Source organism: Spinacia oleracea, chromosome 5, assembly GCF_020520425.1.
Source record: "Spinacia oleracea cultivar Varoflay chromosome 5, BTI_SOV_V1, whole genome shotgun sequence".
Classification (NCBI taxonomy): Eukaryota; Viridiplantae; Streptophyta; class Magnoliopsida; order Caryophyllales; family Amaranthaceae; genus Spinacia; species Spinacia oleracea.
Genome location: NC_079491.1, coordinates 59,708 through 70,249, shown reverse-complemented (window position 1 = coordinate 70,249; position 10,542 = coordinate 59,708). Strand labels below are relative to the sequence as shown.

Sequence of the window (10,542 nt, the reverse complement as noted above, 5' to 3'; positions counted from 1 at the left end):
AAAGGGCTTTTTTTTCTTGTTTCGCCTAGGACCCATAAATTGTTAGGACCGGGCTTGTTTCGTATAGCCTTTAAATGGTATATATTGATTAAGACTTCCACATTTCCCACATTTCCCCAATTAAAACCTACAGCACTCTTATTTTCTCTCCTCCTTAGGTTCGTTACTTTCGCTCCATCAAACAAAGGCGACAAATTGGCGATGAAGCTCAAAATCAATGAAATTCGCAGGGTTCCATGAAATTCCTCAACAAAATCGAGAGCTTATCAAATTTAATTAGTCTAATAAAGCTGCAAATAAGAGACTATTTGAATCAAAATCGAGCTTTATCAAGTATTCCGGATGCAAGTTAATTAGGTTTTTTTCCTCCGAATTAAAGATTCGAGTATTATCAGGTATTTAATCTGTCTTTAATGGTCGTTTTTTTCCTCTTCAATTTAATTTCTGTGAGAATATGTCACTCCAATTTTATTTGTGTGAGATTATAGAGTTTTTTGTGAATATCATGACGAACTTTTTTTGATTTTTCGAGAATTTGCCACTTTGATCGGATTTACCTGCAAATTTGGCTAGATTACTTGTCATTACAGTTTCGAGTTCGTATCTCCTAGTTAGGTGGTTTTCTTTGCTCATTATAATTTTATTCCGATCAACTACTAGTTAATTGGTTGTAAACGATTATGTCGAAAAAACTCTGCTATTATATTTGTGTTCTAAGTAATTTGTGTAGCACTGAAGCATCAGGCATATACCTATTGTATAAGAAAATGTCGAGTAGAGCTAGTAGCAATGATAGACAAGATTGTTTTGACATGTTATGTGGAATTGTCTGCAACGAAAAAGTTGAAGTCAGATGAATTTTGGTCTGGTTCTGCTGATAAATTTTGGTTCAGTCATGTTGACATGTTATGTGGAATTGTCTGCTGATAAATTTTGACATGTTATGTGGAATTGTCTGCTGATAAAAAGTTGAAGTCAGATGAATTTTGGTCTGGTTCTGCTGATAAGAGACCGGATATTTAGTGTACGCTAAGAGAACGGTTCTTGATTATAACTGGTCTCTTAAATTTACAGCTTCTTAGGGGTCGTTTGGTTCGCTGAACTGGAATGGAATGGTATGGAGTCTCATACCAGGGAGGTATGGATTGTATTTCCCATACCAATCTCAAACTGTTTGGTTTGATCCTGGAATGGATTCTATATCCCACTCATGCTGTTTGGTTCATTCTTGGAATGGATTCTGATTCAATTTTTTTTTTATAAATATATATTGAATATTATTTTTTATATTACTTAAAATATGACAAATAATTAGTAATATATCATCAACTTTGGAAACTACCATTCCACACAAATAATTATCCCAAAATAAAATTCGAATGTAAATGTTAATGTTTACATCATCATCAAATACCAAAATATTGTGACTTCACCCAAAATATGATAAATCTTTAACAAGGCATCAATGCCAAAACCCTTCAAAGTTTTTCGCAAACCAAAAATACGGCTAAACTAATAAGATATCAAGCACTATCATTCGAGCGAATATGAGGATGAATGAGATTGAGGACAAAATCTTTCTTCCACTCATCATCTGGGCTTTGGTAAAAAAGGGAGAGATCACTTGGATTAGATGCTAACTTTTTCGATGCTAATAATGCTTCATATCTAGTCAAACCTGGTACATTTAGGAGCTCATTTATCAAAGTCTTCTTTTGTTCCTCTACTTCTTGTTCACGAGCCATGATCACTTGTTCATGTTGTTGTGTGGTAGACAAGGCACTTGCAATAGTTGACATATGAGTGTTCATGTCACTCATGAAACCAGATAAGCTAGATGACATTGTTAAAAGAAGAAGTTAAATCTACAACCTCTGGTAACTTTCTCTTCCTCAGTTTTCCTTTTGGAGTCTTCTCCTTTGATCTCTTTGAAGAAGGTTCACCTGGAGTTGATTGATTTGATTGATTCACTGACTCGGTATCCTCAATGTCATCATCTTCATCAGTTTGATCCTTATCCAAGTTAATAGTCTCATTTTGTTGATTACCCACAACTTGTACAAAAGTTTCGGAATTAGCCCCTGTAGCTCGATCACATCCATAAATAGTTGCTAATTGGTCAAAGAAAGGAAATGGAACATTCCATAACCCTTGAGCATTTTTATGTTGCTGCAATTAAAATATATAAAAAAATAGATTATTTATCTTAAACTAATGGCTTACGAAAAGTGAGAAAGAAGGGGTGAGAAGTATTATTTACCTTACAAAAATCATCATAAGATTGTCTCTCACATAGTATTATTTTTTTCTCTTCATCCCACGAAAATCCTGAAGTACGAAACATTTCTGATAGCACATTGTATTTGTCCCTAAACCATTTGATTTTTGACTCGATGTGAGGAACGACTTTGAGACCACATCCTGGAAATTTATCATTCAATTTCTCTTCCAACTTATTTTTAAAGCCACTCTTAAAACTTCCATCAGCTTTCCAAGACGGGTCTGTAGTCATTTCCAATAGGCTATTAATTAGAACTTCTTCTTCAGCTTTTGTCCATGAACGTTTATTTTTTCCTCTTCCTCCTTGAGAACTTTGACCAATATCCATCCTGTACAGTTTTTATATCCACATGCAAAACAAAATACTTTAAATAATTAGATTTGCTAATTAAAATTTATATAATTAGATCCAATCAACCTAATTAAACAATAAAATGTCGCTCTTGTGTCACAAACAAGACATAGAAATAATTCTTTTAATAAAAATACACCATTAAATAAAGATAAATAAACAACATCTTGTGAAAAACTGAAAATATAAATAAACATTCATGTGTTTGCAATACATCTAGCTCTCCAGTTATTAAACAAAGTTTGTGCTAAAGTGTTTCGATAATTAGTCCAAGCATCGGATGTTGCAATAACAGTAATATATTCCATTTCCTCATCAGTGTCCTCATCATCACTTTCTTCTTCATTCTCGGAATCAAAATATGTAGTGTAATCGGTTGGCATATACTTTCGAATCACGTTATGTAATAGGACACAAGCTTGAACTATACGTCCTTGAGTACGTATTGGGAAGAAAGATGGGGATCTTAGAATACCCCATCTTCCTTTCAATAATCCAAAGCATCTTTCAATTACATTCCTAGCTTTGGAATGTTTCATGTTGAAATACTCTTCAGCGCTAATTGGAAGTCGATCTCCCCACTCTTTCAGGTGATATCGATGGCCTCTATATGGCGCTAAGAAACCCTCACAATTTGTATATCCCGCATCAACCAAATAATAGGAACCTTTATATTTGACAAATAATAAAAGGTAGTCATTAATTTGTTCATATAGAATATACTTGCATAAAAACTCCATGGTTCTATTATATTATTTACCTTGAGGAACTTTTAAACCATGAGGCCTACTAATGGCATCTCGAAGGACACGACCATCATGAGCAGATCCTTCCCAACCAGGTTGCACATATATAAATTCCATATTAGGATTACACACACCTAGTACATTCATGGCAATAGAACCTTTCCTTGTCCGATACCTTGGCCTATCCTCATTTGCGACATGAACACTAACATATGTGCCGTCTAAGGCTCCTAAACAATTCTACAAAATAACAAAGTCATATATAAGTTTGACATAAATATATTTTGGTTGATTTTATAAGTAATGAACAAGTAAGACATTATAATACCTTAAAGTATTTCCACCGCCCATCCTCGCAATCTTCCGTTATAGGTGTCGGCTTTTTAAGTAGATGATCATGTAACTTTAGAATAGCAAGTAGACATCGATGAAAGTTTCGACTAACACTTTCTCCACTTCGAAAAAAAATATTTCCCACTGTCCTATTTTTTATATGATGAGCCAAAGTGAACAAAAACATGGCTACTATTTCTTCTATTGACATGTTTCGACTTTCCGTCAATCCTCCAATATCTCTTGCCATCTCACAAATCACACCAAAAGTTCTTCTATTTACCCGAAGTTCACTCTTGCAAATTACATCACTATACTTAATTAATGTATTCAATTTCTTTAGCCTAAGACGTTTCTTCTCACTCTTGCTATATCTAGGCCTTTCAATTTTATGAAGTATCACTCCCATCATAAACAACACATAATACATAATAGGAATTACATTAATAACAACCATAATTGTTATTAGTAACTCTATTTGCTTCTTCTTCCTTCTCCTTATGTTAGTCAATTGCAAGGGAGCCATTTCTGTGTATGATACGCATATAATAGATAGTTATTGAAGCTATTAAAAAAATTACGAAAAGTAAATGTTAAACTATAGATTGAGTTTCAAGAATTTATAAATTACTATGGCAAGCTTTAAACCTTTTTTGGTCCTAATTCATAGCTAAGCTACTGTTACATAAACACATCAATTCCGGAATACATTATCACTTGCAGATTATTGGCCTAACCAGTGTAAACAAATCCAAACAGCCTTCACTTGTGAGTATTTTAATCTAAAATCTAACAAATTACTTTTTCAACAATCAACCATTTATGGGCAAACACAATCTCTGTAATATATGTATAAAAATATTACATAATGATAACTTATAAAATATCACATTTTCATGATAGCTATCCCTGTAATTACGAAACAAATGAGCTATCACAATCCCAGTAACAACGTGCCGCCAAATTAAATAACATCAGACACACATATAAACGCTAATCATCAAAACATACACACATATAAACGCGAATTATCAAAACAGGCACACAGATGACGAAATTAAAGGGGGAAAAAATGTAAAACTTACCTACCCAACCGCGAATTATCCCACCGGACAAGATGACGGTCACCGGTGATGGTCTCCGGATTGACGGTCGCCTGAGAGTAGATCGCCGGTGAATCGGTAATGGTGGGCGGCTGAACCGTTCTTTCTCTTCCCTCTTTTGTGAGCTAGGGTTAGAAACTTTGGTGGAATGGATTTTGAATCTTTGGGGGGAGGTGGGTATGGGATTCCAGGGGTATGGGGAGGAGATAGAAACCCCTAGGTTTGAGACTCCATTCCAAAAAAGCCCAACCAAACAATAAAATAGATGGAATGGGTTCTAACTCCATTCCAACCCATTCCAAATGCCCCAACCAAACGACCCCTTATTTTTTTTTAAGAATGGGGGTACATTGTACCACCAATGTACCCCCTAGATCCGCCCCCTGAGTAATTAGGATTTTTAAATTCTATATCGACAATTTTGGGTGCCTTGTAATTAGTTTTTAGAATTTGGAGTACATACTTGAATATTCAAAGCCAATAGCCTCCTGGATGCCTTCTCTTAGTAAATTTTAAACAACTACATGTGTAAACCTCCCTCATGTCGTGCAAATAATATCAAGTGTTAATCCTACTGTTCTGTATTTCTTACCAGGGCCGTCTTATACATTTCGGAGGCCCTGTTCTAATCTTAAAAATAGGCCCCTACCAAAAACTAATGTGCAATTTTAATACCGAGTACTCCAATTAAATTATTTCAAAGTTGTGTGGATGTTGTGTTTGGTGCAAAGTGTAGAAAAAAACTGAAATTACTTTAAATCTCCGGCCCAAATATTGCAGCCCTCCCCGATTTTAAGCTAAAAAAAACAATACTCTGTAATTAGCTTACCCTTAACATAGTAGGAATTTCAAACTGTAACTAATATGAATTCAAAGCTGGAAGCAGACTGTATAATTTTCTGATGTACTGTAGTTTCATTTTCATTAGTGATGTTCGCCAGGCAAGGGGCTTGCAATGAGTAAAGCAGTTTTCTGATGTACTTTGTTTAATACTTTAATCACTTCTATAATATTTTAAGATGAAATTTTGAATTACAAAATGTTGTGATACACTTCTACAAGTATTTTGGAATGCATGTGGATGTTTGATACTTTCTCTGGATGATTCTTGGTTGTTTAATTTTTCCAATTATTTCCCGCCAACATATGAGTATATTGCTAATTTATACCTCTAACATAGTAGGAATTTCAAACTGTAACTAATATGAATTCAAAGCTGGAAGCGGACTGTATAATTTTCTGATGTACTGTAGTTTCATTTTCATTAGTGATGTTCGCCAGGCAAGGGGCTTGCATTGAGTAAAGCAGTTTTCTGATGTACTTTGTTTAATACTTTAATCACTTCTATAAAATATAAAGGACTTAAATTATCAATGTGTAGTAAGTTAACTTACTTCAATTTCCACCAAAACAAACAAGTGAAAGTTGTGGAATACTCTTTTTTCCATAGTTTTCCATATTAACAAACCAAACAAGTGAAAGCAAGATATTTCCATAGATTTGGTTGGATTTACTTTTATTCAGATTTCCATAGTTAACTTGAGACTGATTGGAAGTGGTGCTTTGCATTAACTTGGTTCCCAAACACGTTTATGTTGATAATATTCTGTTATTTGATGTGTGTATAGGAATGTCGTATTCGAAGACGAGTGAATTTATACGATTTAAAGAGTTTGCAGTGGAGCAGCAGTCTATCCTGCTCGGTTCATTATCCCAAAACACAGATTTCTCCAGTCAGCGACCTAGAATGTCTTCAACGATCGCATCTCATTTTAAAAGGCAGTTCAAAGATTTACTGTGGGTATGTTTAGTTTTAGTTAATTTCATGGGTTTCTTTTTTATTCAATTTCTGAACTGGGTTTGATTAAGGTTTGATTTTGTGAATTTTGGGGTTGAACAACAAAAAAGGGTATTGTCTGATTAATTGTTGCGATTATTTTGATGGGTTTGTATTGTATTTTACTATTGTGTTAACGTATTTTTTTTTTTTTTTTGTGTGTGGTGGGTTGGCGTGTCGTTTTTCTGTTTGTGTCTATTTTTGGTGTTCAGTTAACATATGGGTAACAAATTCTATATTACTGATTATCTATTTGTTAATAATTGTGCTTCTATGTATCATTTCATTTTTCTGCCTTCCGTGAAGTGTCTAATTGTGCTTTTGTGTGTCCGTTAATAATTACGGAGTACGTCTTTTGTGTTGTTTCGAGGAGTGGAGGGAGGCAGGGTATGTTATGCGTTGATTGTTGTCTGTTGCTTGGTGGTGCTGGGAAATAAAGAGTGTTAAAGATTAACTGGAATTACTTTCCTATTAGTGACAGGTTGCCTTCTATAAATTTGATGTAGACCCGAAGAGTGGAGTAAAATTGAGGCACTCTATTCTAGCCATATGGTTGGGGAATGATGGCTTTGGCCGTCCTACATCATACGCTGCACTGAAATAGTTTTTGTGATAACCAGCCATATCAAGTTCTTGATAAGTTGAATGCTTATCGTGGAACATTAGAGAATAAGATGATAATCAGTTCAGGCTTTACAAGTTATAATGTGTGTGATAATTTACTGGTGTACTGATAGAGGATCAGTTCGAAACCCATGAACTTTCGCATTTTCAAATTTGCAACTAAAGCTGAAATGTGTCAGAATCTGTCTCATTGTAGCTTTAGCTTATTTATGTACGGAAGCACAATATTTTATTGCATTTAATTTCTGATTACAGAACAGGAAGAAGAGGTCACTTCAGAGTATTGTATCACTATGTGAACCGGCAGGTGATTGGCAGACGATTAGTTACAATGATATACCTTTCTTGCAAACACAGGTTCAAAATTTGCCCCTCAAGAATTGTTTTCCCTTTTGAATACTTGATCAGTTAATCTCTTTATTTTTTTTTCTTTTCAGGATGACAGTAACTACATGATTTCAAGTGATCGCTGGTTAACGATTATTCCAGACAATCTACATAACTATTGTGGAAAGGAAAGATTGGACACTCGTGTATATCTTTGGTGACTTCTTTTCATTTTTTTAATCATTTATTTTATTTGGCTTCAGAAAACTTGAGGCTATCTAGCAGTTTAGTAATTTGTTTTGTCCAATGGACACAGGTTGCAGGTACTTTCTGTAAAGTCCTTAAAAAATGTCTTACCTGTGAGGGTTTGTGCATTGTAGATCCACATGTAAGACAAATGTTTTCACCCATTATTGGCCCATCTTTACTTTTGTATCACCCATTTATTGATTTGGTTTTTGTCTGAAATATTACAGATTTGGGAGTCCTGCATCGAGAAAATAGGCATTGATTTTGAGTTTAGCCATTCCGTTTATGCTGATGGTGTACTAGAGGTAAATGTTGAGTTAGCCGACCTGTTTATACTGCAAATTTGCCTTGTAATTTTATAATTCTTTAGTAACTCTGACGAAACTAATTGGTTTCATTTATGTGATTAAGATTCATATAGGTGTTCTAGATGATGGTCACTTCTTCTCCATTCACGCATATATTGGAGGTCTCCATATATATATCATGGACTCACTCCATGATGATCTTGCTGTTTGTCACAAACTGCATGTTTCTGTGCTGGTACAGTGATGCTCTGTTTTACATTTGTTTGTTCCTTTTTTGTTGGTATTACAAAAACATTATGGGAATTGTTGCAGATACGACATTTGTATCATCATCACAATATCAACATGGACGCATGGAGTATTCTTTTTGTAGTTGATAATCCCAAGCAAAGCAACAGTTATGATTGTGGAGTTTTTATGCTCAAGGCTTTAGAGTGTTGGATTAAGAAAGTGAAATTGCCCTTCTCAAAGGTAAATACTTGGAATTATTTCCACGTGTAGAATAATGTGATTACCTAACTCATGTTATCATTATAATAACTTTGAATGTGTTTACCTCAGGATAATGCTCAGAATGCAAGACATTTTCTTCTTGCACAAGTAGGGGCCAAGGATCTGCAGCTTCCTCCCAGGCCCGACCCTGGGCATAGGCGAGGAGTGCGACCGCCTAGAGCGCAAGGCCGAAAGGGTCCCAAAATTTGTCCGCTTCACTAACTGTTTATACATATATTATACGCCCGCAAAATTGAAATGGATAGATTAATGTAGCATATTATATCAAAGTTAAAGAGTATAATCAACTAATGTAGTCATAACCTCCTATAATCCTATTGAAGAAAATACAAAAATATTTACTAAAAATTAAAACAAGATGTTGGATAAAAAATGGGACACATACATTTCTAGATAAGAATCACAAAGAAGTTGCCAAAATAAAAAAGTAAAGAGTAAATTGATTGTAAAAATAAAATATAATTACTTAGCTTGTTTTTTGTAATTTGTACTTCTTACTTCTAATATTTGGTTGATTATCGTAATTAAACATATTATGAAATATTTTTATTGGAAAATAAATTAAAATTTAACGAAATAATTAACATTAGATATTTTTTGAAATAAAGGGCTTTTTTTTCTTGTTTCGCCTAGGACCCATAAATTGTTAGGACCGGGCTTGCTTCCTTCGTTAAGAATTTTACACTTAATTAAACATTAATTTCTTGTTTAAACTAAATGTTGGACATGTTTGTTTACTTCCTTGGGAACATTGGCTATACTTTGTTTGTAAAGTCATGTTTTGATGGACACTCTTTTGGGATCAATGTTGACTTCCTCGATACAAGAACAATAGGTATCAAAATGATGCGTTACTTTTAGGGGTCGTTTGGTTCGTTGAACTGAAATGAAACGGTATTGAGTCTCATACCAGGGAGGTATGGATTGTATTTCCCATACCAATCTAAAACTGTTTGGTTTGATCCTGGAATGGATTCTATCTACCATTTACGCTGTTTGGTAAACCCGGCACGAAAAAAGCCCAACTCGACACGAGCACGAAAAAAGCACAGCCCGCCACAAGCACGAAGTCGTGGGTCGTGGGATGGACCTAGGCCTTATTTTTTTGGAAAAAGCACGACAAGGCACGGCACGACTCGACCTGGTACGACAAAATACGCTAAATTTTTGTAAAATTAGCCTTAGACACGACGACCAGGCCCGGCTCGGCATGAAAGCCCGTGGGCTTGGGCCGGGCCTGGGCCCCTTTTTTAACTTTTCGGCCAGGCACGACACGAAACAATGTGGGCCTGGCGTGGGCCCGACCCGGTTAGCCCACGACCCGTGGGCTCGACCCGAAGCACAACCCGGCCCGACCCACAACCATCTTTATTGTTTGGTTCATTCTTGGAATGGGTTTGATTCAACTTTTTTTTTAAATATATATTGAATATAATTTTTTATATATACTTAAGATATGACAAATAATTAGTAATATATCATCAAATTTGGAACGACGATTCGGGAAGCTAAGATGGAAATTTTAAAGTTATGCACCGTACAGTAGACCAATTTTAAAGTTATGCTACGTTTGTCTATTTGGACCATCGACCTATCCATGAGATTCATAGTTGCATTACTGGTCTATTTGCACCATCGAAATCTCCATGAGATAAATAGTTGCATTACTGATGACTTCCACCACGTTGGGGTTAGGGATAACCAAGGTGACACTCTACTGTTTAGTTATACCCCTTTCCTGTCCCCCATCGTGAATTACAACTGACTAATGTTAACCCCACTATTCTACTGTGAAAAGAAATGGAAAAATTTGGATTCAATTGTCAACTGCTCCTATCAAATATAGGAATTATTACGGAACTGAACCGTA

General features: G+C 35.1%; 3 protein-coding genes across 3 annotated transcripts; 1 reads left to right on the top strand and 2 right to left on the bottom strand.

The window, feature by feature from the left end:
• Positions 1-95: 95 nt before the first annotated feature.
• On the top strand, positions 96-9,343 carry LOC130460786 (uncharacterized). The gene is made up of 9 exons (XM_056828333.1): positions 96-395; positions 6,443-6,615; positions 7,531-7,632; positions 7,713-7,808; positions 7,919-7,990; positions 8,079-8,156; positions 8,263-8,394; positions 8,472-8,630; positions 8,721-9,343. The coding sequence occupies exons 2-9, from the start codon at positions 6,445-6,447 to the stop codon at positions 8,871-8,873; spliced, it is 963 nt and encodes a 320-aa protein (XP_056684311.1). The 5' UTR covers positions 96-395; positions 6,443-6,444; the 3' UTR covers positions 8,874-9,343.
• LOC110788365 (uncharacterized) lies at positions 1,350-5,056 on the bottom strand. The gene is made up of 3 exons (XM_056828335.1): positions 4,801-5,056; positions 2,261-2,609; positions 1,350-2,169 (listed from the first exon to the last, which is right to left on the bottom strand). The coding sequence occupies exons 2-3, from the start codon at positions 2,606-2,608 to the stop codon at positions 1,834-1,836; spliced, it is 684 nt and encodes a 227-aa protein (XP_056684313.1). The 5' UTR covers position 2,609; positions 4,801-5,056; the 3' UTR covers positions 1,350-1,833.
• On the bottom strand, positions 2,647-5,059 carry LOC110788349 (protein ALP1-like). Its single transcript, XM_056828331.1, has 4 exons — positions 4,797-5,059; positions 3,707-4,239; positions 3,393-3,618; positions 2,647-3,299 (listed from the first exon to the last, which is right to left on the bottom strand). The coding sequence occupies exons 2-4, from the start codon at positions 4,235-4,237 to the stop codon at positions 2,830-2,832; spliced, it is 1,227 nt and encodes a 408-aa protein (XP_056684309.1). The 5' UTR covers positions 4,238-4,239; positions 4,797-5,059; the 3' UTR covers positions 2,647-2,829.
• Positions 9,344-10,542: the final 1,199 nt, after the last annotated feature.

What these genes read in the sequence shown, in the direction of transcription:
- LOC110788365 (XM_056828335.1), bottom strand. Translation starts at nt 2,608, where the DNA reads ATGGATATTGGTCAAAGTTCTCAAGGAGGAAGAGGAAAAAATAAACGT. An exon ending in CTTATGATGATTTTTGTAAG is followed by an intron (nt 2,170 to 2,260) that starts GTAAATAATACT and finishes TTTTAATTGCAG; the next exon opens with CAACATAAAAATGCTCAAGG.
- LOC110788349 (XM_056828331.1), bottom strand. Translation starts at nt 4,237, where the DNA reads ATGGCTCCCTTGCAATTGACTAACATAAGGAGAAGGAAGAAGAAGCAA. An exon ending in GGCGGTGGAAATACTTTAAG is followed by an intron (nt 3,619 to 3,706) that starts GTATTATAATGT and finishes GTTATTTTGTAG; the next exon opens with AATTGTTTAGGAGCCTTAGA. An exon ending in TGGTTTAAAAGTTCCTCAAG is followed by an intron (nt 3,300 to 3,392) that starts GTAAATAATATA and finishes TCAAATATAAAG; the next exon opens with GTTCCTATTATTTGGTTGAT.
- LOC130460786 (XM_056828333.1), top strand. Translation starts at nt 6,445, where the DNA reads ATGTCGTATTCGAAGACGAGTGAATTTATACGATTTAAAGAGTTTGCA. An exon ending in AGGAAAGATTGGACACTCGT is followed by an intron (nt 7,809 to 7,918) that starts GTATATCTTTGG and finishes CAATGGACACAG; the next exon opens with GTTGCAGGTACTTTCTGTAA. An exon ending in TGTGCATTGTAGATCCACAT is followed by an intron (nt 7,991 to 8,078) that starts GTAAGACAAATG and finishes GAAATATTACAG; the next exon opens with ATTTGGGAGTCCTGCATCGA.